The 17,352-nt window shown below is 38.4% G+C and overlaps 1 protein-coding gene across 3 annotated transcripts in view; it reads left to right on the plus strand.

The window, feature by feature from the left end:
* PIK3CB (phosphatidylinositol-4,5-bisphosphate 3-kinase catalytic subunit beta) overlaps nt 1–17,352 on the plus strand; it is a 186,066-nt gene that overhangs the window by 142,752 nt on the left and 25,962 nt on the right. For all 3 annotated transcript variants that reach the window (XM_011286143.4, XM_045037520.1, XM_045037521.1), the window contains exons 16-17: nt 1,035–1,134; nt 16,826–17,004. In XM_011286143.4, coding sequence (XP_011284445.1) covers nt 1,035–1,134; nt 16,826–17,004 — 279 coding nt within the window. The remainder of the gene's footprint in view (nt 1–1,034; nt 1,135–16,825; nt 17,005–17,352) is intronic.

Below are 17,352 nucleotides of genomic sequence, written 5' to 3' on the forward strand. Positions count from 1 at the left end.
AATCTTCAGGATTTGGCAAAGTAATTCAGATAAGTGTCCCACCAAGCCTCCTTGATTTTTAACTGAAACTAAAAATTAATGTATTGCTATTTTCTTGTAAAGTGCACTTACTTTGTTAATATTCTTGGGCTAAAACCACACTTACTCCTTCTGAAAGGCTTTGGGTACCAATAGATAAAGATTTTAAAGTTTTCCTATAACAAGAGCAACATTATTTTCAGCTTCTTTATTAGGTCAATTTTAGAAATATGTGAACCTTATTTCACCAAGTTGATAATAGGAGTAAAATCAGAAAGGATAAATGAAGTCCTTTTTTCCTAGGAAAATTGTTGGTTCCTGATTTCTGAGTCTGTACTCAGACATTTTTGTTTTTTTCATCTGGACTTGAGAATACTGAAACTAATGACTGTCATAAAAATAGGACTTTCCCCCATTTTAGCTAAACTTTTTAAGGAAAATGAGCTCTATATTATTTTGATAATGATTTTGGAAGCTACATTTCTGAATCTTGATTTCCTTTATTACTCATAGAGGTTTTTCCTTTCTTATTTTTAACTTGTCATCTTTTTCATCCAGTTCAACCTTCCTATTTTTAAGCCCTTCCGGGAGTAACAGAATATGTTGTTCCTTCCTTTTTCAAATGGGTACACCATTCTTTAAGTGAGAAAAAATTGAATTGAAGCTAATTGAGGGATTAGTCACTTGTGTGATGTGAATCAGATCTTTGTGTTTCACTTTATTGTCTTAATTGGCAACGTTCTGTTTCAACTACAGAAAGCAAACAAGGTGAGATGTGAAAATTTTGGATTTTTGGAATAAAAAATTAATTATATAATCACACATGTTTTTGATCTGTGGTGTTTAAAGAATTGGGAAGTTGCCCATCCCACTAATATTTGGGGACAAGATGATGTATTCTTCTGTGTTTTGATTGGCATCATATATTTATTTCATAATATGAAGTCAGTATTTTTATTTGGTGATCTGAAGTGTTTTATACGCAAATTATCTTAATATTATTAACTTATTTGTAGGTCAGAAGTGCATATTCCTGCTGTCTCAGTACAGTTTGGTGTCATCCTTGAAGCATACTGCCGGGGAAGTGTAGGGCATATGAAAGTGCTTTCTAAGCAGGTATCTGGTTTTTGTTTTTGTTTTTTTAATTTTTTTTTTTATTTTCATGTTCAGTTTGCCACATGGTATTTGATAAATTGTATCATATGCTATTTCTCCCATTATTCCATGGAAGTTTCAGTAACTGAACCTAATTAATACATTAAAAAAATTTTTTTAATGTTTATTTTTCAGAGAGAGACAGTGCAAGTGGGGGAGGGGCAGAGAGGGAGGGAGACACAGAATCCGAAGCACGCTCCAGGCTCTGAGCTGTCAGCACAGAGCCCAACGCGGGGCTCGAACTCACTGTGAGATCATGACCCGGGCTGAAGTCAGACGCTTAACCGACTGAGCCACCCAGGCATCCCATTAATACATTTTTAAATAAAAATTTAAGTCAAGAAATGAAGTGTTAAATTTAGCCGAACGTTAATTGAATGCTCCCTCAAAAATGAAGGATTCTTCCTAGTATCTATATGAATAATATGCCTTAAGTTTTAATGGGAAATACCCATGTAGATATGCTTAACAATGGGTTTGATGGTGATGGTGACAAAGGTCATGAAATTTTTAGACCCTGTTTTTTCATATCCCTGAGTTACTGTTTCCAGTTAGTATAGTATTTATGATTCATATATTCTGCCATTTGTTTTAATTTGAGATATTTTGACACTTAAATTCATAGTTGTTATAACATCTAGAATTCAGAATCCTCAAGCTGCTTTTTCAAAATATATATACAGGCCTATAGTCCCTTATCTTCTTTCCAGGACTTCATTTTCTCATCATTGCTGATGATGAGATATTAGTGAGATTAATCAGTCAGATATTAAATGCTTGTATGCCAGGAACCATATTAAATGTTATAAGCATGTTATTTTACTGCCCTTATTATGTGCCACAGTAGTTGCTAATACTGTCGGGATTAGACAAGGGAGAAAACAGAGGCTCCAGGAGATTAACTAGCTTGCCTAAAAACCCAACTATTAAGTGACAGAAAGAATTTTTAAAATTAGGGCTGTCCAGCTAGAAAACTGTTATACTGGGAGTTTTCAAACCTTCGTGGCACCACAACTCTCTTTTTAAAATCAGAACTTAAACATAAATCCAGTATATAAAATAGTGTCATTTTATGAGTATAAATGTATTTTGAAGCTAAAATAAAATATAAGCCATTAAACAGAACCATGAGGCTATTTTACTGAATACAGAATTTCAAAATCGGGGGCTATTGATAGTTGTAGTCTCAACATCCATTTATTTCTTTTGGAGATAATCCTGATTTATATAGGTAGTAATTGCAAGTAGTAATGGTCTTTTGATCGCTTGCTTGCAAGTGAGAAGCATAACCATGGCCCAGGCTTGATATGGCCCAGGTGGGTCCTTCATCCCCTGAAGGATGTGATGAGAGCATTTCTGCCATCAAAATAAAGCAGCCCTTTATTCTAGCTTCTTCATGCCAGAATTCTTATTGACAGGTAGCAACAATATGCTCTTGTTCTTTAGCATTGATTTTTCTTACAATGAGTATCATCCAAATAAACACAAGAAGGTTTTCTTAATGGTTAAATATGCATTTACTCAGAATTTACTATATGCCAGGGTTACTGTTAGGTATTGGTAATATGAAGTGAAAATAGTTATGTTATTTTTTTTTTTTAAACTATGTTATCTGAGTTTGAGAGAGAGAGAGGGAGAAAGACATACTGCATGAATGAAGGAGGGACAGAGAGAGAAGGAGAGAGTCCTAAGCCAGCTCCACACTGTCAGTGCAGAGCCCAATGTGGGCTTGAAGTCATGAACTGGACCTGAAATCGAGAGTCAGATGCTTAATCGACTGAGCCACCAGGATGCCCCAGTTATGTTATTGTTATCAAGGAGTTTATATTTCCATAGAGGAGGTGTACAAATCAATAATTAAGAAATATATGATTAAGCATTATGGGACCATTATGGAAGCACAAAAGAGAGGCATGTAACCAAGCTTAGGATATTAGGAAAGAGTTCATAGTGGAGGTGACATTTGTAGGTTTTGCTGGTCTAGTTGGTGTGAGTTCAGTGAAGAGTATGTTAATGTTTTACAGAGAAGCAACCAATAAGAGTGTATGTATGCACTTGACCCTTGAACAACATGAATTTGAACAACATGAATTCACTTATACACTGATTTTTTTGACACAGTACAGTACTATAAATGTATTTTCCCATGATTTTCTTAATATTTTCTTTCTTCTAGCTAATACAGTATATAATACATATAACACACAAAACACATGTTAATCTACAGTTTATGTCACTGGTAAGGCTTCCCATCAGCATAGGCTATTAGTAGTTAAGTTTTTGGGGAATCAAAAATTATACCCAGATTTTTGACTGTGTGGGTCTGGAGGTGGAGTTGGTACCCCTAAACCCTTTATTCAAGGGTCAGCTGTATAGAGAGAATGAAGCAGAGGAGGATGGTGAGATTGTATTAAAAAGAGTTGTCTCATGTGATTATGGAGGTTAAGAAATCCCAAGATCTTCAGTTAAGGAAGCTAGAAACCCAGAAGAGCTGATGGTGAAGTTCCAGTCTGAGTCCAAAGACCTAAGAACCAGGAGAGTCAGTAGAAAGTGTCAGTCTGAAAGCAGACAAGTTTAACACCCAAGGAGTTTTAGGAAAAGACCCATGTCCCAGCTAAAGACAGCTGGGCTGGCAGAGTTCCTTCTTACTTACTGGAAGGTCTGCCTTTTTCTTCTATTCAGAACTTCACAGGTTCTGATAATACCCATTAGTATTAGGAAGGCCAGTCTTCTTTACTCAGTCTACCCATTCAAATGTTAATTTCATCCAAAAATACCCTCACAGACATACCCAAAATGATGTTGGACCAAATATCTGGGCACCCTATGGCCCAGTCAAGTTGATACATAAAATTAACCATCACAGATCAACTCAGCATGTATACACAGCTTTGTAAACCATGTTTAATCTCCAAATAAAGACTGTGTAGCAAGTTGAGAATTACTTCTAACATAATACAAATACCTTCAGTACAAGCAAAAATGCACTAACTTTTTCCCCAGAATAGGAGGTAATATCCTTGAGTGGTGTTTCCTGTTCTTGCTACACTATAAATTAAATACTGCGATGTAACATTAACACTTAAATACTATGATATAAAATCAATACATCTAAGTTACATGATAAAGGAAAAGAGCCGGAAGGAAACAGACTGTGTATGTAAATATAGCATATACATACATGTTTATGTATATATACACACACATATAAAAACACATTCGTATCAAAACAAGGAGGAGATACTTATGACAATTAATCTTAATTTCTGTAACTCGTCATGTGGTTATAGCTGGTATTTATTATTACCTTCTTCCAACTCATTCTGTATTCCCTCTGCCTTTAATAAGCATTTCACTTTTGGTTCTTGACTTGTTGGGTTGACCCAAACCTTCATTCTTAAAGGGTCCAAGCCATTAGTAGTCCTACCTAAGTTAGCTTGTAATTGTCCATTGATGTTAATCACAGGACATGGTAATGCTAAGAAGAGATCTCCTATATTTTAGGCTTACTCTTCCTTACCTCTGTGGAACAGTAGGCCAATTTCTCCTTGACAGTCAGTATCAGTCACTCCAGCTAGCATCATAATGCCTTTTTTTGCCTGTTGATCCAGAGGCTTGAGGTGCCCAAAGTGGCTGGGCTGGAGTCTTAACTTCCAATTCAATACAGTCATTGCCATGTCCCCCATTGGAATCATTCTTCCCTCTATAACTAAGACCTCTGTGCCAGTAGAGCATAAGGTTGCAGGAAAAGAAGCAAAAATTTTGCTAGTGGGTCCCTAGAGGGAGTACTAAGTGGTACAACTTTGACTTTTAAACCTTGATTTCTGGACCCTTGAGTTCTGGCTATGGGAGAAGCCTTGTCATATATTGGATGCTGACTCAGAGCATATACAGCTTTCTGGAGTGCCTTGCCTAAGTCCTGCAAGGTATTGCCACCTAGCTGCTACTGTAAGTTAGTTTTCAAAAGGCCATTCCATTCTTTTGTCAAGCCAGCTACTTCGGATTAGTAGAGAACATGTTAAGACTAGTGAATTTCATAAGCAGGAGTCCATTGTTACACTTTATTTGCTGTGAAATGAGTTTCTTGATTGAAGCAATGCTGTGTAGAACACCACAATGGTGGATAAGGTGTTCTATGAGTCCACAAATGGTCGTTTGATAGAAATGCATTGTATTCAGGGAAGGCAGATCCATATCCAGAGTTAAGTTTCTATTCCAGTAAGAACAAAATATTGCCTCTTCCATAGTGGAAGCAGTCTGTTGTAATCAGTCTGTCACCAGATAGCTGGCTGTCCATCTGGGAGAAATGGTGCTATATCAGGAACTCATCAGCAGCTGGTCTCAGCTGCTGGCATAGCAGGCAGGCACACAGTGGTGGTCATAGCCAGGTAGGCTTTGGTGAGTGGAGGTCCATATTGCTGAACACATGCATAACATCCATCCCTGCCATCTTGGCCACCTTGTTCATGAACCCACTAGGTGATGACAGGGGTGTTTGGGAAAAAGGCAGACTGGTATCCACAGAATGGTTTTTCCTATCCACTTGATTATAAAAATCCTCTTCCAAAGACACCCTTTGGTGAATATCCAATGCGACACTTTTTTTTTTTTTTTTTTTTGCCTCTTCAGAGATGTCTATCCTATATCTCTTCCCCATATTTCTTACTAATTTTCCAGTCATGTTCCTTCTACATCCTTGGCCATAAGCCAAGCTTTGGTTACAGCTCATGAATTGGTATATAATTGCATGTATTGCTGTTTTTCCTTTCAGGCAAAGTGAAACCGTAAGGTGCATTTTCCAAATGCACCACAGCAAGGATTTCACTTCACCGTTGTCCTTCAGAATTGTTTCCGAAAGGAGCTGTAGTTCCATAGTTGTCAGCTTTCCTGTGGTGTTTAGATACTGTGTAAAGCCATTTATAAACCGTGCTTGAGTCTTCTCTTCCTGTGTTAACTGGTTGAAGGGAACTCCCTGTGACGACATAGGTGCAGGGTAGGAAAGAGAAGGTAGTGTAGCAAGAAGAGGAAACCGTGGACATTTGAGTCACTTCTTCATATAACTTACTGTGCCTTCAGGGCCTGCTCAGGCCCAGTCTTATATATACACTTCATTTGATGATGGAGTACTATTTTGCTTACCCATCTTTATGGCTTGGTGGATCAGACAACACCCAGTTCATAATGGGCAGTTCAGGTCACATGCTTGCTTGGTAGCCAGTGGTTAAGCAGTCAATCTTACTAAATCCCAATAGTAAGCTAAGAGTGGTTTCTCTGAAGGAGAGTACTTCTCTACAGGAGCTGGCAAGTGTCGTTTCCAAAATTCTGAGGACCTGTGTTATGATTTATCTATAGGGACCTGCCAAGGGCTCCAGATAGCGTCTCTGTCTGCCACTGACAGTTCAAGCACCATTAGACCTGCTGGATCATATGGACCAAGTAGCACACCAGCTTGCACAGCAATCAGGACCCATTGCAGAGCTTTCTTTTGTTTGGGATCTCACTCAAAACTAGCACCCTTTTAGGTCACTCAGTAAATAGGCTGTAGTACATGACCCACATGAGCAGTATGTTGCCTTTATAATCCAAAGAGGCCCACTAGCCATTGTGCCTCATTTTTGGTCATAGGAGGGGCCAGAGCAACAAATTATTCTTTACCTTAGAAGGGATATCTTGATATGCCCCATGCAAGTTGAACCCTAGGAGTTTCATTGAGATAAAAGGTCCCAAATTTTTATTGGATTTATTTCCCACCTTCGGACATACAAATTTCTTCAGATCTAAAATAGTTGCTATTTCTTACTAAGTTCGATCAGCCTAATGTTATCAATGTAAAGGTGCCAGAGTGGTGTCTTGTTAAAGGGAGAGGCAGTCAAGAGTCAAGTCAAGAGGCAGTCAAGTCAAGTTGTAAATTACTTTACAATTTGCAAAGTAAATTATGATAAAGGGCGGGAGAGTTGCTATACTTCTGAGATGGGGCATTGAAAGTGTATTGTTGGCCTTGACAGCTTAAGCAAACTTCTTGTGGTTCCTTATTGACAGATATGGAGGAAAAAGCAATTGTTAGTAGGTGTATACCACGTACCAGGAGATGTGTTACTTTGTTCAAGCAACGAAACCATATTTGGTACACCACTAGTTAACGTTAGGATGATCCACTGTAATTTTCCAAGCCCCATCTGTTATCTGTACAGGCCAAATAGGCAAGACGAGTGGGGCTGTGAATCTACACCCCTGTATCTCTCAAGCCCTCGATGATGGCACTCAACTGTGCAGTCACTGCAGGAATGGGTTACTGCTTTTGGTTTACTGTTTTCTGAGGTAGAGGAGCTTATAATAACTTCCGCTTCCCATCAAAATAGCCAGGGACCCAATATGGGGATTCTGCCAGCTGTTGAGTATATCCATTCCAATTATGCATTCCAGTATAGAAGAAATAACCAGAGGATGGATCTGAAACAGGCTCCGTGCTGACAGTAGAGAGCCCGATGCAGGGCTTGATCCCACGAACTGTGAGATCATGACCTGAGCCGAAGTCAGACACTTAACCAACTGAGCCACCCAGGTGCCCCTAGTCCCCTTAATTTTATAGTCCTCTTAAATATATCTCATGCCTATCAATGTCTTTTGTGTTCATGGCTATTGTCCTAGTCCAATTCATAATCTTCTCTCACCTGCATGTCTTCATTAACCTCTTAAATTGCTCCCCTTGTTTCCGTTCTTGCACATGCAGACCCTTCTCTGCACAGCAGCTAAAGTGACATTTTTTTTTTTTCAACGTTTATTTATTTTTAGGACAGAGAGAGACAGAGCATGAACGGGCGAGGGGCAGAGAGAGAGGGAGACACAGAATCGGAAACACAAAACAGGCTCCAGGCTCTGAGCCATCAGCCCAGAGCCCGACGTGGGGCTCAAACTCACGGACCGTGAGATCGTGACCTGGCTGAAGTCGGACGCTTAACCGACTGCGCCACCCAGGCGCCCCTAAAGTGACATTTTAAAAATGCAGATGGATTATGTCATTTCCATTTTTTAAATCCCTAAAGTAATTCTCATTGCATAGAGAATAAAACCCATTTGGTTTTTTTTTTTTACCATTTAATTGGCTTTATTAATTGATTCATGAATTGGGCAGTGTCCCATCTAGCTAATCTAGTAGAGGGGACTTGGGGGAGCCATGCAAAAAAGGGTTTTACAGGCAGAAATGTGGTGGAACAATAAGCAGATGAAAAGAAATGATTGTTTTAGGAAAGTCACTTTCCCGTATTAGGTGGATTTCCTCATTTTCTTTTGGGGGGTTGAGAGGGCCCATGTGACAGATTACCTCATGGTGCTGACCAGGAAATTCCTGACTGACTGTTAAGACTGCACTTCTGAGGGAGGTTGAAAGTGCAGTTAGGTTAGGTACTGAGCCCCAGTTTGATGACGTGGCCTAGCATTTTGGGCCTGTCCTTTTCTTTTACATTTCCCCTTTGATCACGCTCTAAGCTCAACAGAGATGTGATCAAGATTTAAAGCATTAGCACCACTATCAGATACTATTCTGAAGTTCTCACAGTTTTTATTGTTCTTTTGTATGGTATACATTATCCATAGGTTATGATGTTTTTGCTTAATTCCTACATATCCTAGGTTATGGAAGTCAGTCATTCTTCTTGTTCTTTGACATTCCAGTCTTAAGGAGTTCATTTGTTTGATGGTTAGTGGCTGCAAACACGCATTTAAAACTTATGAGAGAATATAGTGTGCCAGAGAGATTGTTATGGTAAGTATAAGCAGGATAATTCCCAGTGTTTGGAGTGCATGTTAGACTCATGGTCCCCAAGACACAAACCAAGCAAAGAAAGACCCTGTTGAAGGAGTCACCTTTTTAAGCCAAGTGGCTTACTCTTGTGATCTTATGTAATTGAGTTTCAGCTTCCTGAGAAATGTTAATCCAGATACAGCAGGTGGTGTTGGCCACAGCAGAGATACCTTCTTGCTCAGCTAAAAGATAATCGAAGGCCATCCTATTATCAAGAACAGTTTTGGCCAAAGAGCCTAAAGATGGTTGTTGGGCCTCTTTTGTTTTAGCAGCAGATTCTGCAATAATTTTAAGGATTGCGGAAAAGTACCTGATCACAGGCTCATTTACATTTATCCCTAATCAGAGGAGTGAGTCCTGAATCATGAAAGCCTCCAGGCAGGTGCTTTCTAACTCAACTATGTAACTTCAGGGAAGCCAACCAATGAGATGTCTTATTTTGCTTGTGAAAAGTTAGGGGAGGGGCTTAGTTAGATTTTCTTAGCAGAACTTAGCTCTTTTAATATTCGAGAAGACTCAGTTTTCCTAAGCAATCAAAGACCTGATAAAGACAGCAACCACAAGAAATTATTTTGATAAAACACAGTATCTTTGTTTTCTAGGCAGATCACTTAAAGATAAAAAAAAACTTCCATAATCTGCTATCAAAAGTAGACTTAAAGTAAAAACCAGAACAAAACCTTTGTCATTTTAACAAAAAGAAAATCAAATTCTAATTTTGCACCAGCTTGCTTTTTATATTAAAACTTATTCCAGTCTTAGTCCTGATCACACATAAAATTCCTTTCCAAAGATTTCTTCTTTCACAAACTTTCTACAATTTTTTCCTCAAAAATGTATCTTCGTTTCTCAAACTTTTTACCAAAAACACACATTTTGATTTCTTTGCATATGGAGATGTTTTCCTTATTTCTGTAGTTTTAATTGCATATATTAATTAGAATTCTTAACCTTTAGGGGTGCCTGGGTGGCTTAGTCAGTTAAGAATCCGACTCTTGATTTTGGCTCAGGTCATGATCTAACAGTTCGTGAATTCAAGCCCCACATAGGACTCTGTGCTGACAATGTGGAGCCTGCTTGGGATTCTCTCTCTCCCTCTCTCTTTCTACCCCTCCCCTGCTTGTGCATGCCTTCTCTCTCAAAACATTTAAAAAAAAATTCTTTTTTATTTTAATGTTTATTTTTGAGAGAGAGCACACACACAAGGTTGGGGGGGAGTGCAGAGAGAGGGAGACAGAGGATTGCAAGTGGGGCTCCTTGCTGACAGCAGAGATTGTGACCTGAGCTGAAGTTGGTTGCTTAACCGACTAAGCCACCCAAGCGCACCCCCTGAAAAAAGAATTCTTAACCCTTAGAAACCTTAGTTCCTAGTGAAAACTAAGAAGTTAAGGAATTATATAAACTGTTATACCAGCATTTTTTAGGTTTGCAAATTCATGAATACTTTTCATAATTTCTAGAAGCATAGACCTTCTTCAGTTTTCCAGTGCACTAACACATCCAAATATCTTTTGGTTTCTCTGTAGGAAGCCAAAAGTAGATAAACCTGTGTTTAATAATTAATGGTTTGGTATTTTCTTATTTGGAAATGATCCAAATATTCAACAGATTTCTATTATATTTATTTTAACTTAGGAGAGTTCTAAAGTTTCAAGTTACCAGAGATTTGGAAGCTATTTTTAAGTACACATAGAATAAAATATAATTCTCGCTAAAAACTTTATTACCTCTTATTCCACTTATATCTGTTTAAATCATTTGTTCTCAACAATTATGTTTATTTTACCCATGAAAACTTCATGAGTCATTAGACAAAATCACCCATCATTCTAAGTTATTTTTTGCTGACAGACTAGAACAGAAATGAATTTAGCTGATAAATTCAGGTAGAATAAAAGTTGTTTATCTACATTATATTCAATCTTGATAATTCTAAAGATATGCCTGTTTCCAGTCAACCAATGAACTTATTAAACTTGCTTTAATTTACCAAAAGTTATTCCAGAGCATGTGCACTTGAAAAACATTTGGGATAGTTTCTATTATATCTCTGAGAATTTTATGAAGACTAAGTTTATGCAAATGCTTGGTTTTTTTAAAAGCCGTTTAAAGAGAGCTCTTTTACAGATTAATTTTGGCAGTACCATTTGGAGGTAGAAAGTACCACACATGTAAAACGTATGTCTGGACACACACACCAACACAGATGGAAGCAAACAGAGACCTTATAGCTTATAGCTTTAAATTACTACCATGGATTAGATACAATAATACAAAAATAGTTGGCTCTAAATTATTTTTCTAACAGATAGAATAAGATCGGGTTACCTGCTTAGGTGAATACAACTTTTTCTAATACTTGTGGAGAAGAGTCTTGTCCTTAACAAGTCAAGTTCCAGATGACCTTTTTTTCCCTTCTGATAAGAATTGGGGCATCTGGGTGGCTCGGTTAAGCGCCCAACTTCGGCTCAGGTCATGGATCTTGTGGCTCACAGGTTCCAGCCCCAGGTTGGGCTCTGTGCTGACAGCTCAGAGCCTGGAGCCTGCTTTGGACCCAGAGGGTCTTCCTTTCTTTCTGCCCCTCCTCTGCTGGCACTCGGTCTCTCTCACTCATAAATAAATAAGCATTAAAAAAAAAAAATTAAAGAGTTACCTCCCTGAAGTTTGTATGTCAAAGAGATGGTCTAGATAAGAATTATGGAGAATACTCTGGTAGAACATTTATATCTTAAAGGCACAGGGGGAAAAAAAGTAAGCTCTTCCTATAACTTTTGTTCTCTTAAGACCAGAATTTATAATACTTCCAAGCCTACTGAGATAAATAGGGGAGATTTGGGGTTTGGTAAAAAGTATTGGTGGATTTTGAGTTGTTTTTGGAGCTACATCTCTGGTCCTGTAAAGACTAGGTTTGTAAAACAAGGGCAGCTGTTTTTAATTCCTCAAAGAATTGGGTTGCTGCCTAAATTATATCGAAGGGTCGACACACCTATCCACCTATGTTAGAGTGTTTTTCTTTCCCTGTGGGTAAGTGTAGGAGAGAAAGCCTAAAAAATTCCTATCAGGCTCTGAATATCAGCTTCCAATTTAGCTTAGGGGAGAAGGCCTAAAAAAATTCCTGTCAGGCTCTGAATATTATCTTCCAGTTTGGCCAAATTTCTGATCATAAAGTTATTCAGTCCTTTAAAATATCTTGTAAGATTTCAGCCTTGACAGTTAACTGTCTCTGGCTGTATTAAACAGTCCCATAGACCTAAGAGGCATCTTCAAAGTGGATGCAAAAGAGGTTGTCTTCACAAGGTCTAGAGTCCCTCCCATAGATAGCCAAAAGAACAACTTGCGTATCTCAGGTGACCAGAAAGCCAAGCCAAGTTCCTAGGATAAGAAACAAGACCAGCAAGAAGGAAATAGCCTTCTCTGGGAGAGAAAGGATCAATAACCAATTGGTCAGGAACTGGAAAGGAAGGGACAGTATGAAATTTTACTTCCCTCTCTTGACTGGGCTCCAGAGGTAATCTCTTTACAAAAGATTTCAGGGCCCTCCCTGGTTTAAGAAATTCTTTGACTGTGGCCCTCAGTTCAGCCTTTGAGCAAGATGTGAAAGATAACCTGCAGAGAATGGCCTGTAGCCTCAATTGGTCTTATTTTATAAGTTAACTGTTTAATAGTGTCTTTAGAGTGGAAAAGCAGTTCAGATAGAGGGTTATGGATACTCAAAGGATAGAGGAGAGCAGTAGGAATTACATCACTTTTGTGCCTCAGTCTGTTACAGTCTTTTGTTTTAAATACCTTTTCTCTTTAATTTTTCATTAGCTTTTGGAATGAATCTTTCAATGAAACTATTTTGGAATTTTGAAACCTTCTGGAGATTTCTGCATACTAATAAGTGGATATCCCATTCTGTTTGTTTAATTTGGGAATGCTTGCTTTCAAGTGCATTTCCTAAATGTCTTATCTAATTGGAAATTTCCACGTAATGAACGTTACCTTTCTAGGTTTTCATTAGTAAGATTTTGCCATTTTACTAGCTATCTGAAATTTCCTGGACTGTAATGTGGTGTTTTTCCTGATTGGATGAGGGCCCCAAATGTGGAGCGATGATTGAGTGAATAGTTCAGGGTGGTGAAAGGATTCACCCCAGGCAGACAGAACAAAGGAGATAGAAGTTTATTGAGTACACTGCAAGAGAGGCTGGCAGGACAGCAAAGGAGAGACTCTCTGCAGTGTGGCAGTAGATTAGGGCTGTTTTTAGAGGGGGAAGGTGAGGAGGTATGGGGACCTATGGAATTTTCTCTTTTTTGGTAACTGCGTCTTTGTCAGTAGCCCGTTGGTCTGTTCGGGCTTATGGATGTTTTGAGGTGGGTCACCTGATGGGTCTGTCTGTATTCAGCCAAGTGGCTCCTGTGGGTCTTTTTTTTGCCTTGCTTTACATTCCATTGCTCAAGCCTGTTGTCTAAAAGTGGCCTCTATGTGTAAATCTTTTTTTTTTTTTTAATAATTTTTTTTAATTTAATTTTTTGAGAGAGAGAGAGACAGAGTGAGCAGGGGAGGAGCAGAGAGAAAGGGAGACAGTGAATCTCAAGCAGGCTGTCAGCATGGAGCCTGATGTGGTGCTCGAACTCACGAACTGTGAGATCATGACCTGAGCCAAAACCAAGAGTCGGATGCTTAACCAACTGAGTCACCCAGGCTCCCCTACATGTAATTCTTAGACATAAAATAAGCAGTTGGGGGGCGCCTGGGTGGCGCAGTCGGTTAGGCGTCCGACTTCAGCCAGGTCGCGATCTTGCGGTCCGTGAGTTCGAGCCCCGCGTCAGGCTCTGGGCTGATGGCTCGGAGCCTGGAGCCTGTTTCCGATTCTGTGTCTCCCTCTCTCTCTGCCCCTCCCCCGTTCATGCTCTGTCTCTCTCTGTCCCAGAAAATAAATAAATGTTAAAAAAAAAAAAAAAAAAATTTTAAAAATAAGCAGTTGGGCTGGAAGGTAGTGTGTTCAACTCTTTAGATTTAAGGGATCCTGTTTGTTTTAGCTAGACCTTTGGGTTTCTTAGAGTTAAAGTAATACCTAAGAGAGACGTGGTAGGGTTGGGAATTATGGCATGTTTACAGTGTCCCTTTTCGCACAGAAATTTTCTTGATGTTGGCAGGTGACCTAGTGTCAGTCTAACCCATTTCATGAACAATTTACCTTGTTACAGGAGTCTTCTTAAAGTGGCAGATGCTCTAACAGCCTTTGACTGCATGGCCCATTTTTTGCAGCTTTTTGACCTCTGAGATCTCTGTTAGGAGTAGCCTTTATTTCTACAAAACAAGACCAAAAAATATGTGCATTTTACTATACCACAGTAACTGAGAGATGTTACTGTGTCTTGGCCAAGAAAGGGCCTGTATGCACCACCAATTCCTATAGAACCTTGGACTTTGGAAGGGATAAACCAGCAAATGCCAAGGAATATGGAGGATGGACTCATTCCAAATAAAATGGAGAACCACAGCTACCTCCAGCAGTTCCCAACAGGGAAAGATTTCAAACAAATGGAGAATTGCAGACTAAACTGTCAGCAGTTTCCAGTGTGGAATTCAGGGACAGAACTAAGACTTGGGGTTTTCCACCTGGGAAATTGTGTTCTGAAAGGCTAGGGGCTTAGTTCTGGGCAGATACGTCTGCCAACTCAATCTGACCTGCTCTGTAAAGGAAAACCAGTTAGATCAGGAGCTTGATGCAAAGAGAGCGGAGCTCAGAACCGAGAGGGAAATGGTGAGAAAGACCATAAATTCAAAAGGGTTCATGGTACCACACCTGTGTTTCTCATTCCTGAATGCCACTGGAAGTTTGCATCAGATCCTGAAGCTGCCACAAAATTTTCAGCAGTGAATTTTAAGATCTAATTGACTTCATTGATTGATTAATGAATCCAGCAGCATCTCACCTAACATGTGGAAAGGATCTCCCCTGAACTTTTACCAAAGCTTGTAAAGCCCTGCTTGATGAGGTCCTACATCATGAATTGACCTCACTCATGATCAAACCACATTGTACATTTTCTTGGTTCTCTGGGAACCTTAGCTTGACTTTTTTTTTTTTTTAAATGTTTGTTTATTTATTTATTTATTTATTTATTTATTTATTTATTTATTTATTTATTTATTTATTTATTTTGAGTGAGAGAGAGTGATCAGGGGAAGGACAGAGGGAGAGGGAGAGGGAGAATCCCAAGCTGACTCTGTGCTATCAGCAAAGAGCCCCGTGCAGGGCTCAATCTCACAAACTGTGAGATCATGACCTGCACCAAAATGAAGAGTGTGATGCTTAACTGACTGAGCCACCCAGGTGCCCCAACCTCAGCTTGACTTTTATAACAGTGTACATATGACATATGTATGATTACATTTTTACTCTTGACTGATGAGTAGCAAGAGGGAGGCGGTACACTTTACATAGCAGTTCTTGTTATTACTGTAAACCTATGAAAAGATAGGGTGTTGAAACACTTAAAGTTTTTGACTTATGGCCATGTGGGTATTCAGGACACTATTCCAGGAAATGGATATCAATACAGTTAGTGATGGGGCCTGAAATTCGCAACTGTACAAACATAGAAGAAATTCAAATTTGAAATACTTCAAAAAGTTCCTGTTTGCACAGTCTGTTTTTCAACTGGTTCCCTTTTCACCAGTGTTTGTACAGCTCCTGAAACTGTTGAGAAATGGAGTGTCTGTGGCTAACTTGGCAAGCTTCAGCCATCTCGATTTTCATCAAGCTACATAGAACCTTCCAGTTTCCTGTGAGCAAGCCCTCAGCCTGTCTATAAAAACTGCATGACTGAATTCACATTCCTACAGAGTCTTAGTGGTTTCTTTTCATAGAAGCAAAGTTCAAAAATGAAAACATTATGTAAAATAAATCTCCTGTTCATGGAAGTTCAAGCCAAGGTGTTCATGTTTGTTGTATAGAAGTTTTATATGCTTGTTATATATAATTTACATGTTAATATAAATGTGTTTATATTAACAAGCTGTTTCAGTTTTAATGACATAATAACAAAATAAAATACCCTTTCTTATGACTTATGGTTGGCCAAGGCTGTTTCTAGTGGATTTTTGCATAACATGACACGGAAAGACCTCAGTTATTAAACAATGAAGTTGACTTTTAAACACAATGGTTTTGATTCAGTTGGGCACTGTTGATTGATCTTGTACTAATTGCATAAAGTTTTTTTATTTGCATAAGTTTTGATAGCCGAAGTTACTTCATACAAATACTATAGACTTAGACAACAACTACTATTATCTATATTCATATTTATTTTATTACACTATAATTCATTTAACTATACTATTCGTGGCAAGAGAATATATTGAGAAGATATCACACAAGAGTGATAACAAAAACTAGATGTTAAGGTTGAATGACGGGATCCCCAGGATTACTTGTATAAGGATTTTCCTCTTCTACTATGGAATTGAACAAACGGAGTGGTTCAGATTGTGTTTCAAATTCTACTACTCAGTGAGCTGCAGAGTTCTGAGTACTTTAAGTGTCATCTTCTTACCCACAATTTATGTCCTTTTACTTTTCTCTGATTTTTAAGACTTTATTTAAGAAAAGGATTGAAGAACATTTGAAAAATAGTACTTTAAGTCACAAGTGATAAAAATAAGTTTTTTAGTCTTGTTATATTTAATATGTTTGTCATAAGCTAAGCACTGATTTTACTTTGGCTGGTTGTTGAGGGCTTGTGTTGGGGAGAGGAAAGGATTAGTTACTAATTAATATGATCACATGATACTATAATATTTTATACTATTTTTAACCATAAATAAATTTTGTTGGTGGGGAAACTTATTTTTCAGGTTGAAGCACTCAATAAGTTAAAAACTTTAAATAGTTTAATCAAACTGAATGCAATGAAGCTAAACAGAGCCAAAGGGAAGGAGGCCATGCATACTTGTTTAAAACAGAATGCTTACCGGGAAGCCCTCTCTGACCTGCAGTCACCTCTGAATCCGTGTGTCATCCTCTCAGAACTCTAGTAAGTGACCATCTTTGCTGTGCTCAGTGACTTTTCCATAAAAATAGCAATGCAGAAAGAATTTCTGAGTGACTGCCTTGCAGGAGCAATAAGGCTAGCTGTTAGCTCCAGTAAGTACTGTATATTTAAAGAAGGAAACTCTTAAATTTCTCAGAGGTTATTTTTGTGTGTACTGGGACATATGCCTACTAGCTAAACTTACCTGTGGGATCCATGAAAGTTATTACAAGGTATTTTCCTTTCAGTTGTATGTGATTACATTTGTTTTCTACGTTACTGGTTTCTAAGGGTTGAACATCCTATGTATGCAAAATGTTGGCAACCATCATAGATTATTAACTAAGTTAT

Source organism: Felis catus, chromosome C2 (genome assembly GCF_018350175.1).
Source record: "Felis catus isolate Fca126 chromosome C2, F.catus_Fca126_mat1.0, whole genome shotgun sequence".
Taxonomy (NCBI): Eukaryota; Metazoa; Chordata; class Mammalia; order Carnivora; family Felidae; genus Felis; species Felis catus.